The sequence below is a fragment of the Thamnophis sirtalis genome, unplaced genomic scaffold, assembly GCF_051295495.1.
Source record: "Thamnophis sirtalis isolate CommonGarterSnake01/CBP01778 unplaced genomic scaffold, rThaSir2_p1.2 scaffold_11, whole genome shotgun sequence".
NCBI lineage: Eukaryota > Metazoa > Chordata > Lepidosauria > Squamata > Natricidae > Thamnophis > Thamnophis sirtalis.
The window spans coordinates 37,677,511-37,691,392 of NW_028261391.1; the positions used below are offsets into that span (position 1 = coordinate 37,677,511).

Genomic DNA, 13,882 nt, shown 5'->3' on the forward strand with positions numbered 1-13,882 from the left:
TAGTGAGAAATTACATGCCTTCTTCCTAGAACATCATATTGAGAAAGGATTTTAGAAGATTGAAAGGTAAAATGCATGTTAGGGATTATATTTTTCAGTGGATATATTTAAGTATACTCCTTTCAAATTTCTGATTAATCTATCCCCACATCTGCTCAGTTTCTATTTTGTTGCATTTGCTTTGACACTATTTAGGAAATACATTAATATCAAACTATTACTATATAAATGTGGAGGCTACTGAAACTTCACTATTGTAACATTTGAGGAACGGAGGATAGTAATCAGTTCTCAGAATAATAGTATTGCAATTTCTTAATACTTAGATAAATATCTAGAAATTTATATTCTCTGACTACTGTCCAGAAAAGGACGGTTACAAATATTTGGGTTCTCATGGTGCAGGTAAGAGATCACCAGGCTGAGCTGGAGGGAAGGATCAAACAGATGATCAGTCTCAAGGCCCTTCATACCCACAAGAGATCTAGGTCTAGCCCTCCTTGAATTTCATTGATTTTCATCTACTGCCAATTTGCTTTGACCATTAATAGTTCAGATTCTTGTAAAGCTTAAACTTGCAATGAACCTTTATATAGGTAGTCATCAACTTACAACACTTCTTTTAGTGACTATTCAAAGTTACAACAGCACTGAAAAAGTGACGTATGACCGTTTTTCATACGTACAACTGTTGCAGCATCCCCATGGTCACATGATCAAAATTCAGATGGCTGACAACTGGTTCATATTTATGATGGTTGCAGTATCCTGGGGTCATGTGATCACCTTTTGCAACCTCCTGACAAGGAAAGTCAATGGGGAATCCATATTCACTTAACAACCATGTTACTAACTTAACAAACGCAATGATTCACTTAACAACTGTGGCAAGAAAAGTCATAAAATTGGACAAAACTCAATAAGTGTTTCACTTAGCAACATAAATTTTGGACAATTGTGGTCATAACTTGAGAACTACCTGTATTCATTTGAACTGCCTGGATTTCCTGATTTCCTGCCTTTGATAGATGGATTTTAAGAGGGGAAATGAGAGTCTTTTATTTCTATCCTTATTTGTGAAGGGGAAAAAAGAAGGAAATCATATTATAAAATTTAATAGGTTGCAAATGGGACGTACTGGGATGAATGCAACCCATGGGCTGCCCATTCAAGTAACTATAATTAAATTGTGATCAGAATTTAAGTTTAAATAACCCTTAAAAAGCAGTTCTGGCCCCTTTTATGATGAATGTAATATACAGTGTATAATGGAAAAGTCCATATTTCCCCAAGTTTCTTTTGGTTCTATTTTTGTTTTAAACTTCCTGTTTTAATTGTTTTTGAAACAATTTTCAACTGTTCTTTTAACTAGAAAATTTAAGAGGAACAAAACTGTTGCAGCAAATTTCAGTAATTGTCTTTACATTGCCAGGACTAAAAAAAAGTTAAGGTTAAGTTAAGGTTGTTATCTCAGATCAGGTTTTTCCCCCAGGATATACTTATTTGACTAGAAATCTCATTAAAATGGAAAGTTGGGTGATTGATGGAAAATAGACCAAAACTTGGTTGGTATTTAGGGGGTGTATAATAGCCTGTTAAGGATAATGTGGCTGTCTGGAATCTGAAGAGGAGTACTCTTTATTCAAAGAGCATTATAAACCATAACTTTTCTTTTTGTAGAACCACTTACTGTGCTGTGCTATGACTCAGTCTTAGAATGGGCCCTTAGATACAGATTTTTTCCTTCAATTACTATAAGTAAACATAGCAACTTTCAAAAGACTAGCTCCACCATGTTGCAGAATGACTTTGGAAAGGGTGAGGTTTAGACCCAGGTTTTCTTCATATGGGCTTTCCTGATTCTTACAGGAACCAGATTTCGGATGATTCTCCCTGAGCCAGATAACTGCCTGAAAGGATTGTTTTATCCAGTACATTGCTCTTGGGTATTGAGCTCCAGATGGTCAGATGCTCTGCTACCTTACCCTACCGAGAAAGGACCAAGCCCTGGGACCAGGATGCACCTAAGAGAAGTGCATGAGTAGGAAAGCTGTCCATTTGCTACATGTGACACAATTCCAGATACTTTTCTTTACAGGCTCTCTTTGGCAGTGAGTTCTCTTGAGCTAACTCTGGGCTAGGATGTGAGCCTTGCTAGGCATCACAGCATGGGAAAATAAGGAGTTCAAGTGCTGCGGATGGGGATCACATCAGGCCTTGTCAGTTAAGGGATAAATCACTGCTCCCTTATATCTAAGCTGGAGACTCCACACCAACTATGCGTAGTTTGCTGGCTTGCTATTTTTTGTGCCCAAGAGCTACATTGTTTTGTTTTGCATGTAGAAAATGCCTGGGGTTTCAATCTCTTCATTTTTCACTTCGTTTTAATTAATATAGTATACTATCCAGTTATTTTGGTGTTTAAACCACAATTTATGGTTTAATCTGATTGTGCAGCTAATTGAGCAAATCGTGGCTTAATGCACAACATGCAAATTTGGCCACTGAAAAATAAGGAATGATTTATGGGCATAGAGAAAGAGTCAGACAGATCAAATAGCTATTACATTGCTGGATGGCATTATCAAAAGTATGTGATTATAAGCAGTTCCTTTTGTGCTAAAGTACGGCAATCTCCTGAAAATACCATCTAATAAGTTTCTTGGAACTGTAACAAAATTTCACCCTGATCATATTTTTCAGAATTTGATTCTGAATCAAATGGAAACAGCAGTGCCTTACGGTCATTTATAAAACTGTACAAGATGTTATTTCCCGTCAGTTAATTATCACAGATGTATTATTCATATGAACCTTCTACTAAGACTAGAGTCTTCTGGCCTTTCTTGAACTTGATTGCCATTCTTGTGTTCTCCAGAATTTTGTGCTAAGCAATCCCAGCCCGCTTAGTTATCTTCGTTGGAAGATGACAAATAACTTTAATTCAGTTTAACTGACAAGTAATCAATGCATCTGTAGGCTGATATATCTAGAGGAAATTCTGTAATTGTAGTTGACATATTTGAAGTACAGATTTGTAATCTAACATTGTTTAGTTTGCAGAAAGTGATAGCAATCCAGTAGTATGAAACTAGAAATAGTCGATAATGTTATTTCTTAATATTAATTTATTAATCTTTAGGTTGCAGCAGGAATCTTCGTTGCTGTTGAGATTTTAAAAAAACAAAAACCCTGAGCTCTGACGTGACTAGAATCAGTGAGATTCAAGTAATAGCTTCAAATTTACCCTGTACAATTTCCTTCCTTTCATTTCCCTTCTTCTTAGGGCCTTCTCATTTTCAAGTGACTCGCATACGCACAAACTTTCCATGTGCAACTGCTGAGCTTCGGTGGGGGAGGTTGAGTGAAGCAAATTGCAACTTGCTTTGGGATCCATGTGACTGTATTTCCTTCCGCAAAAACTATATTAATCTGATCTTAAGAGAGTGCAAACAGCTAATTGTATTATCATTATCTTTTTGAGAAATACAGTGAGATAACAAGTGTTGGTACAGAATGAACCTTCCAGAATTGAATACGTTGCTCCAAACGGTGAGTTAATCCTGCATAATTTATCTTAACTTTTTGTTTTACATAGGACTTTTCAATAACACTTAAAAAACAATGTGCTACATTATGATACATTCTAAAGTATTGAACTATACTGCTATCATTTGTAGTCAGAAAAAAAGTCCATGATTGTGATAATGATGAATATTACCCTAGTTGCTGTTAATTCATTCCTAATATCTAATCTACAAATTATGTATTCTATTTCATGATAAGTTTCTATTTACTGAGAATAATCATTGATATATAGTATATAATTTTCTCATAAAAAGTTGTTCTATAGGTTACGTAGATGGGTTTTCTGAATTGTTTTTGAGAATTGAGAAAGTCAGATGTATTCTAAAATGAGACATGTTGGCTTCTCTGAGTAATTTACAAGAATCAAAGGATGCGTAGCAGTTAAAATCTGAGGTAAAAACCTTGGGTCAGTCACTTATTTCAGCGCAATCTATCTCACGATGTCATTGGGTAGAAAAAACAGAAAGAGGAAGCACAATGAACATTTCCTTGAACGCCTAAATGAAAGATGAGAATATAATGCAAACAAACAAAACAAACAAACAAATGCAGTAGCTAAGAATAAAAGCATTAAACAAGCAGGATGGGAGTTTACTTTGCTGGCAATTAGTAGAAGGGAAAAGGGAAACACACTAGCCTAGAAAAAGGGCAGTTCGTAGCATTTTGTGAAGAGACAGGTGTCACTCTAATAAATTGACGATATATAATTGATCATGCCCTTTGCAGAAGCCATCTTGTGAATGGATAGGGCTTTTTAGGAGTCTTCTTATGAAAAAAACAACCACATGTTCTCAACATTTCAGTGTTCTGTAGCTGAGAAGGATAGGGAAAAAAAGATAGCAGGCCATCATGTCATGTCCAACAAATCATGGTTATGAAAACCTTAATTTAACATCAAATTGATTGCAGTGAGTTCCCTCAGCCAATGTTCAATGTGACCTGATTGTGCTCTTATAATTTTCTTTCTTTATGGCTAAAAATTACTTAAGGAATAGGAGAATTTTGATTCAAAAATGACATAGAAAAATTGTTAATTTCCTCCCACCACCTCTACCAAACAAAGATCTGTATCTACAGATATCTTCCAATGAAAAGAACAAATTTAGTTTTATTATAAATCTCTGGCCTCACATATATTATGGTTAAAAATGTCATGCAGAGGCAGATCTTTTAAGTTATTACTGTAGATGTATAAACCCCATTTTTACTTTCAGCAAAAAGATTTTGCAAATCTGTTTCATCAGAAGTGATAATAATGTAAAATAAGCAAATACCGATAATCCTCATCTTTCACCTACAATAGAGCCCCAAATTTCACAGACAGTTATGTGAGTTTTGCCACATTTTACAACCTTTTTGCCATAGTTGTTAAGTGAATCACTGCAGCTGTTAAGTTAGCAACACAGCTTTTAAGTGAATCTAGCTTCCCCACTGACTTGTCAGAAGATATCAAAAGGTGATCACATGATCCTGGGATATTGCAAACATCGTAAATAAATGCCAATTGCCAAGCATCCGGATTTTAATAAGCGACCGTGGGAATTCTGCAATGGTCATAAGTGTGAAAGTCCCTTTTTTCAGAGCCATTGTAACTTCCAGCAGTCACTAAATGAATGGCTGTAAATTGAGAACTACCTGTATGTAGACCAGCCATCCACAGATATGTAAACCTCAACACTCAGAAACATGAGCATGACGTTGGCTACAGAGTCCTGGAAGTTAAAGTCCACCCATAAGGATATTGCCTGTATTAGGAAAGTCTTAAGCAGATCGATATTGAAAAGGAGAAACTTTTTCAAATCTCCTTTAATTCTTAAAACTCATAAAAGAGATAGATTGATGTAGTGGTTAAGGTGCTGGATTAGAAACCAGGAGACCGCAAATTCTAAGGCACAGAAGCTACTGTAGTTGGGTGATTTGGGGCAGTCACTTTCTTAGTCCAGGCTAACTCAATGGGTTTCCTTTGTGGGAAAAATAGGAGAGAGCATCATATATGCCACCCTAAGTTCTACAAAAAAGATGGGATATAAATCAAATAAATGAATAGGTCCTCACATTTTACATTAAGTGTCTTATATGTGTACCCAAATGTGAATGCAATTCAAAACAGAATTTTAGAGGTTCTATGGGAGCTTACATATATTTTGTAAAGAAAAAAAATATTCACAATGAAAATCAATACTGGAAGAAGGAAGATTTGCCTACTATTCAAGAATGGACATTAAAAGTAATAAACCTAGCAGAGATGGCTAAAATATCAGCTTATCTCAAGGACCACTCAAATGAGAGATATAAACTGGAGTGGAGAAGGTGGATTGACTATATTCAAAATAAATATGGGACTAAGAAATTCCAGATAGTTTATGATTGAAGAAACAAGGAATGATATAATCTGTTTAGAGTTAGCCTAGCAAAGAGGAGTTAAAACTCAAATGAAAGATGATACTAACTTTTTTAAAGTTTATTTTAGAACATCTTTGTTAAAGATTTATACCCTGTATTTGTTCTGGGAAGTCAGGGGCGGGGATTGGGGGGGGGTCGGGTGGGGAGGGCAGGGGGGAGGTAAACATTTGTAAAAGTTTTTTTTCTAAAAATTTTCAATTAAAAAAAAAAAGAAAACCTAAGAAATATTTGTAAGTAAACAGATATGAATAGGAATATTCCTTTTGTCTGAATACATTTTAACACAGTTTGGAACAGATGCTTTCTAGTGGGCAACCCAAAACTCTATAAATAAGAAAAGACAATCCAAGTCTCCTAATTTTATTTTATTATTTTAATGTTTCTCTCTTTGCAGGAGTCCTGTTGAAATGGCATTAATTGCTGTGATTATCTCCATATGCATAGCTTTTCTGGATACAGGATGGGCAACAAAACCCACAACCTATCACAGTATTTGCAAACTAGTGAGTCTTCTGCAAACATGAAATAACTTTGGGATTTCTTGAAAAGAATGGGAAGAAGAGAGATCATTTATTTACATGGTAGAGCCTGCAGCAGCATATTAGTTCCAAGGGTTTGATCCAAATCCAACAAGAATCCAAAAACTAACATATTAGAATTTTCAACTGTTTTATTTACCTTTTCATTTTGTAGATGTTCTTTAAAAATATAATTTGTTTATCCATGATTTAATTTTATATTTTTAGGGTGGGGTACAGAAAAGGGAACTATGATTTAAAGTAGGAATTTCAACAATAACCTGAAAGGCATCTGGTTCCCTATTTCTTTTAGTTATCCAGATCCATCATAATCTATGGATATTCTCAGTCATCCTGGTCATAGCTTTTTCAAAAGGCAACTGAACTTTGTTTTTCCTTGAAGACATTTCGTTTCTCATCTAAGAAGCTTCTCCATGTAGTCCTCATTTAGTATATCTATATCTATATCTACAGGTGAAACTCAAAAAATTAGAATATCGTGCAAAAGTTCATTTATTTCAGTAATGCAACTTAAAAGATGAAACTAATATATGAGATAAGACTCATTACATGCAAAGCAAGATATTTCAAGAGCAACTTTTGCATCTCATTTGGAAACCAAGGATCCAGAGTATGGAGGAAGAATGGAGAGGCCAATCAAGCACAGTAATCCCACGGCCATTGAAACAGTTTTTGGTGCTTTTGGCAAAAGTTGCTCTTATCAGAAAAGAAGACTTTGGACCACTGAGCAACAGGAGTTTGGACCACTGTGCTTCATTAAGACCAGGGTCAACGCAGTCATCTACCAGGAGATTTTGGAGCACTTCATGCTTCCTTCCGCAGACGAGCTTTATGGGGATGCTGACTTCATTTTCCAGCTGCCCACACTGCCAAAAGCACCAAAACCTGGTTCAGTGACTGTGGGACTACTGTGCTTGATTGGCCAGCAAACTCATCTGACCTGAACCCCATAGAGAATCTATGGGGCATTGCCAAGAGAAAGATGAGAGACATGAGACCGAACAATGCAGAAGAGCTGAAGGCTGCTATTGAAGCATCCTGGTCTTCCATAACACCTCAGCAATGCCACAGGCTGTTAGCTTCCATGCCACGCCACAGTGAGGCAGTAATTGCTGCAAAAGGGGCCCAAACCAAGTACTGAGTACATATGCACCCTTATACTTTTCAGAGGTCCGATATTGTTCCATGTACAATCCTTGTTTTATTGATTGCATGTAATATTCTAATTTTCTGAGATTGTGGATTTGGGATTTTCATGAGCTGTATGCCGTAATCATCACAATTATGACAAATCACAGCTTGAACTATCTTGCTTTGCATGTAATGAGTCTTATCTCATATATTAGTTTCACCTTTTAAGTTGCACTACTGAAATAAATGAACTTTTGCACGATATTCTAATTTTTCGAGTTTCACCTGTATATCTCTATCTCTATTTCTACCTCTACCTCTACCTCTACCTATCTATATATACCTCTACCTCTACCTATCTCTACCTCTACCGATATCTATCTATCTATCTATCTATCTATCTATCTATCTATCTATCTATCTATCTATCTATCTATCTCTCTCTCTCTCTCTCTCTCTCTCTCTCTCTCTCTCTCTCTCTCTCTCTCCCCCTCTCCCTCTCCCTCTCCCTCTCCCTCTCCCTCTCCCTCTCCCTCTCCCTCTCCCCCTCCCTATCTATCTATCTATCTATCTATCTATCTATCTATCTATCTATCTATCTATCTATCTATCTAGTGTGTGTGTGTTATATATTTGTATATATTTGTTATATATTTGTTATATATTTGTATATATATTGTAAATATATGTGTTATATATTTGTATATATATTTAGTATCACAACCCCTGGTAAGCCCCAATTATGGGAGGAAGCTAAGGGTTTACAATAAGAGATAATATGGCAGGCTTCATTCAGCATATTACCCTTATTGTAAACTGTAAACTATATTTGAATAAATATAACCTTGAACAATGTGGAAAAATTACTGTATTATTATTATTATAAATATTATTATAATATTATCATCATCAACTCTATGTAGGGACTCAATAGATGAAATCAAATTAAATATATTTTCCTCTATATTTAATTCTACTTAAGTATGTATATGGCATTGTAGTATCATACAGTATAATATTCTTAACACTTGTTGCCATCATACCTGATCAAGTTTGAGATCCCTTAAACTGCTGTTTGCCTCAGGATTTAAACCCCATGGAATACATCAGACACTTCCCACTGATATGATTTAAAAAATATGTGGAGACTCTAGAAAGAGTCTCCACATCTTTAGTATCTGACCTCATCATTTCCTATATGTTTCTTGCTACAGAAAAAGGGAAGTGCAGATTGCAATGGGCGGAGGCTGAGTTCTGTCCTCAAAGACTTGCCTGCTGGGATAGAAGAACTCTTCCTGGATGCCAACGTTCTACAAACTCTTTCGAATGCATCTTTCATACAATACCATGACCTACAGAACCTCAGTCTACGTGCAAATAGATTGGAACTCATTGAACCTGGGGCATTTTTTGGCATTAGGAATCTTAGTCTGCTAACTTTGTCAGACAATTCCCTCTCCCTCAATTATTCTGTAACAGCATCTGCTTTACGGACTTTGACTTACCTGAGGAAACTGGACCTCTCTGGAAACCAGCTTACTGAGCTTATGATGGGCAAATTGATCCAACATTTGTTTTCTCTAGAATCCTTGTCTTTAGCAAGGAATGCCATCCTGAGGTTAGATGACTCTCACTTCAGAAACCTGCCCAATCTGCAACATCTGGATTTACAGCAGAACTACATCTTTGAAATTGAGGCTGGAGCGTTTGAAAACATGCCAGCTCTGCAACAACTTAACCTGGCCTACAACAACATACCTTGCATTGTGCAGTTTGATCTGATCCACGTTCGGATGTTAAATGTTAGCAACAATCACATTGAATGGTTCTTGTCTGCAGAGAATAATGCTTCTTTTGAACTGGAAACACTAGATCTTTCCTACAACCAGCTTCTGTTCTTCCCACTACTGCCCAAGTTAAATAAATTGCAGACTCTGCTGCTGACACACAACCACATGAATTTCTATGGCGAATTTTTCAATAATTCAAGCAGCTCAGTTCAGTTACTATTCCTAGATGGCAATATCATTAACATCACCAGCCAAGAACTTTGGGAAGAAAACAATCATGGCAATCTCTCTTCTTTAATATTTCTGGATATGAGCTGGAATGAGCTCTCTTATTTTCCAGACCACTTTTTAAAGGGGTTAATTTCCCTTCTTTATTTGAACCTCAGTCACAACTGTTTAAAAACACTGAACATAGAGGACAGGGAAATGCTAAATACTCTCATTGACTTGGATCTCAGCCACAACCTGCTTTCAAAGCTACAGATGAATTTGGGTTCTGAAGGCAGTTTAACTAACCTCAGAAAGTTTAATCTTAGCAGCAACAATCTACATGGCTTGCCACATCAATTCTTTATCCATGTAAGAAAAATCACTACAATTGACATCAGTAAAAACCCAATCCACATCTGTTATCCATATAGTGCTACAAGCACTGATTGTGTAACTTTTACTTATGCTAATTCCTTAAGGAACCTTGTATTGTCTGGCTGTAACCTAAGCATGTTGTCCTGCCACTTCTTCAAGGGGACTTCCCTCACATATTTAGATCTTTCTAATAATCCTAGGTTGCTTATTAGTGGCTTGGGAACTCTGAAAGATATCACTTCATCCATACAGGTACTCTATCTTAGAGATACTGGCCTATCTGCTGCAGGCACTAAGATGGACTTTTCTGCATTTCAGAAACTGGTGAACTTGGATCTGTCTGGAAACAGTTTGGTGTACTTCCCAGAATCCTTAATAGACCTTAAACTTTATACTCTAGATCTCAGGATGAATTTCTTCCATACCTTACCTCAATACTTCATGGAAAAGCAACTTGGAAAGAGTTTGCATATGATCTACCTCAGTGAGAATCCTTATGACTGTTGCAAAATGGGTTGGTGGGATGCTCTGCAAAGCCACGGAACCATACACATTGGAGACATAAGTGACATCACTTGTAATTACTCCTCCAGTTTCATCAGTGCAACAAATATACCTGAATCTGTTCACCATGACTGTAGATGGCTAACAACTAACATGGCTTTGTTGTATCTGGTGCTTATTCTTCCTACCTGTTTGACCCTACTGTTTACTTTTATTATCATCTTTTTAATATACAAGGAAAAAATTCTTAAGATGCTAAAGAGCAGGCATAAGAAATCCAGCCCATACTGAAATTTGGTGGCAGAAAGAAGCAATCTAATCTAATAGCACTCAACAATATGCTTAGAAGGTTACATTTGCAGTCACAGATTTAGTTCTAATAAGCTCTAACTTGTAGTAATGGTTTACATATCTAAAAATGCCCAAATTTTATATCCAAGCACATAATTGGCAGACAGTAAAAACCATAAAATTGTAGTATGGGTTAAATTAATACTAGGAAGAAAAGTCTTTATGGTCAAAAGTAACGTATATAAGAGATTTATATTGTGAATAAGCCATGACTTTTGAATAAACCCAACTCTACAGCTTCTTGGGCAAATTTTAGAACTTTGTCTATACAATACTCTAATCTTCTTCAGATGTTGTGGCCAAGTTTTATTCTTTGGTTGTTTATAAATTTATAAATAAATTTTGGAAAAATTATTGCTATGTTGAGTGTTTTGATGAGACAAGGTATTTTTTTTCTGAGAATGAGAAGATAGTTAAATGATTTCCCCCCTCAGATTAAATCACAATTCAAGAGACAAGTGTACAGATTATTGTTGAATGAAATATTAAGAATATGCATCTGATAGCATAGATCCTGAAGAAAGTATCTTGATGATACTCTGCTTTCTATCTCCATCCCAGATTGTCTGAATGATGCGTGGAGATTCTGTCTTAGTGCAAGGAGGAAGTGCTATAGACTTCTATTAAACCTAAGCAAGTATGTGTAGCTCAGGGGTTTTGGATCTCCTTGGTTACAGGGATCTTCCATTTTTGTTCTGTATGGGGTGGTGTTGCCCCAGACAGACTCAGTGCACAATCTGGGGGGTGGGGTGGGGGGTCTTCTCGGATTCACAGCACTTTCTTGAAAAGCAGATGGCAGCTGTGGATAGGAAGGCCTTTGCGTAGCTTTGGGATGTGAGCCAGTTGTGCCTATTTTTGGATTGAAGAGTCCTGCTCATGGTTATTCATGCCCTCATGCCCTCCGGACTAGACTACAGGTAATCCTTAACTGAAAATCATTATTGAGCCCACAATTTCTGTTGCTAAGCAATAGTTATTAAGTGAGTTCTGCCCTCTTTTATAATCTTTCCTGCCACAGTTGTTAAGTGAGTCACTTGTTAAGTTAGTAACACAGTTGTTAATTGATTAGTCTTCGCTATTGAATTTGCTTGTTACCTCAAGACACTGCAACTGTCGTAAATACTGTATTTTTCGGAGTATAAGATGCACCTTTTTTCCTCAAAAAAAAGGCTGAAAATCTGGGTGCGTCTTATACATCGAATACAGCATTTTTACCTCCTGAAACCTTGCCCCCTTCACCTAAATGGCCATGCATAGCTTTCAGAGAGCTCCTGGGGGCTGGGGAGGGCAAAAATGAGCAAAAAACGGCTTGCCCCCCCCTTCCCCCAACAGCACTCTATAAGCTTCCATAAGGCTATGCATGCAATTTTTTTGATGAAAGAATTGTGCTTGTTTTTGGCCCCCCACCCCCCAGGAGCACTCTGCAAGCCCCCCCCAAAGGTTATTCATGCCTTTAAAAAAAAATGGCCCATTTTAGTGAAAAACGGGCCATTTTGTGGAGGTTTGCAGAGTGCAAAAACCTTTATTTTCCCTTTTGGAAAGCTCTTTAACTGATTGATGAGAATTACATTGATCAAGTGCTATGCCAGCAGAAACAAAGTCTTAGGTGCTGCAGATTGTCAGTGATTTCCTTCTCCAGCACATGGATAAATACACCTGGGAAACATCTACCTAACTACTTACTCTCTCTTTCCCTACCTATCTACTCTCTCTCTCTCTCTCTCTCTCTCTCTCTCTCTCTCTCTCTCTCCCTCCCTCCCTCTACCTATCTACTCTCTGTCTCTCTCCCTATCTATCCACTGTATTTCTCTCTCTCTCTCTACCTTTCTATTTATCTCTCTCTATCTCTCTACCTGCCTACTTCCTACTTTTTCTCTCCCCCTACCTATCCACTGTATTTCTCTCTCTCTCCCTCTACCTACCTACCTACTCTCTCCCCCTACCTATCTACTATATTTCTCTTTCTCTCTCTCTTTCTATTTCTCTCTCTCTATCCCTCTATCTGCCTACTTCCCCCACACACTCTCTCTCTCTACCTACTGTATTTCTGTCTCTCTCTCTAGTTCTCTCTTTCTCTCTATCCCTTTATCTACCTACCTACCTACCTACCTACCTACCTACCTACCTAACTAACTACTGTATTTCTCTCTCTTTCTCTCCCTCTCTATCCCTCTATCTACCTATCTACTTTAAAAAAATTGCCTCTTCAAAACCATGGTGCGTCTTATACTCCGAAAAATATGGTACATGCCAATTGCCAAGTGTCTAGATTCTGATTATGTAACCATGGGGTTGTGAAAATGGTCATACAAATGAAAAACAGTCATAAGTCACTTATTTCAGCGCCGTTGTAATCTCAAACAGTCACTAAACAAATGGTTGTAAGTCAAGGACTATCTGTATTGCGATGTGCTCTAGCTGAAGTTGCCCTTGAAGATCATTTGTAAGCTTTGGCTGGTACAAAATGTGGCAGTGTAGACAGTCAATGATGTCATTTATTCAGTGTGTGATATCACGACTCAGTGCGATTGGCTCCTAGAGTGTTTTCAGTTCAAGGTACGGGTAGTCCTCAACTTATGACCACAATTGAGCCCAAAATTTATGTTGCCAAAATTTGTTAAGTGAGTTTTGCACCAGTTTACGACTTTTCTTGTTAAGTGAATCACTGCAATTGTTAAATTAGTAGCACAGGTGTTAAGTGAATCTGGTTTCCCCATTGACTTTGCATGTTGCAAAAGGTGATCATATGATTCCAGGACATTTCAACCATCATAAATGAGTCCGTTGTTAAGCATCTGAATATAAATCATGTGAATGGGAATACTGCAACGGTCGTAAGTGTGAAAATGTCATGTCACTCATTTCAGTGCTGTTGTAACTTTGAATGGTCACTAAGCAAGTTGTTGTAAATCGAAGACTACCTGTACTGTTAATTTACTTTACATCCTTTCATGATTTGTTACCAGGCAACCTGTGGGACTGTCTCATCCC

General features: G+C 37.1%; 1 protein-coding gene across 1 annotated transcript; it reads left to right on the plus strand.

The window, feature by feature from the left end:
• The first annotated feature begins 3,434 nt into the window (after window positions 1-3,434).
• Window positions 3,435-11,185, plus strand: NRROS (negative regulator of reactive oxygen species). Its single transcript, XM_087724941.1, has 3 exons — window positions 3,435-3,552; window positions 6,386-6,494; window positions 8,876-11,185. The coding sequence occupies exons 2-3, from the start codon at window positions 6,399-6,401 to the stop codon at window positions 10,829-10,831; spliced, it is 2,052 nt and encodes a 683-aa protein (XP_087581067.1). The 5' UTR covers window positions 3,435-3,552; window positions 6,386-6,398; the 3' UTR covers window positions 10,832-11,185.
• Window positions 11,186-13,882: the final 2,697 nt, after the last annotated feature.

Bases quoted from the DNA above. Each gene is read 5' to 3' on its own strand.
- NRROS (XM_087724941.1), top strand. From the start codon at position 6,399: ATGGCATTAATTGCTGTGATTATCTCCATATGCATAGCTTTTCTGGAT. The intron at 6,495-8,875 runs GTGAGTCTTCTG...TTCTTGCTACAG, and splicing joins ATCACAGTATTTGCAAACTA to AAAAAGGGAAGTGCAGATTG.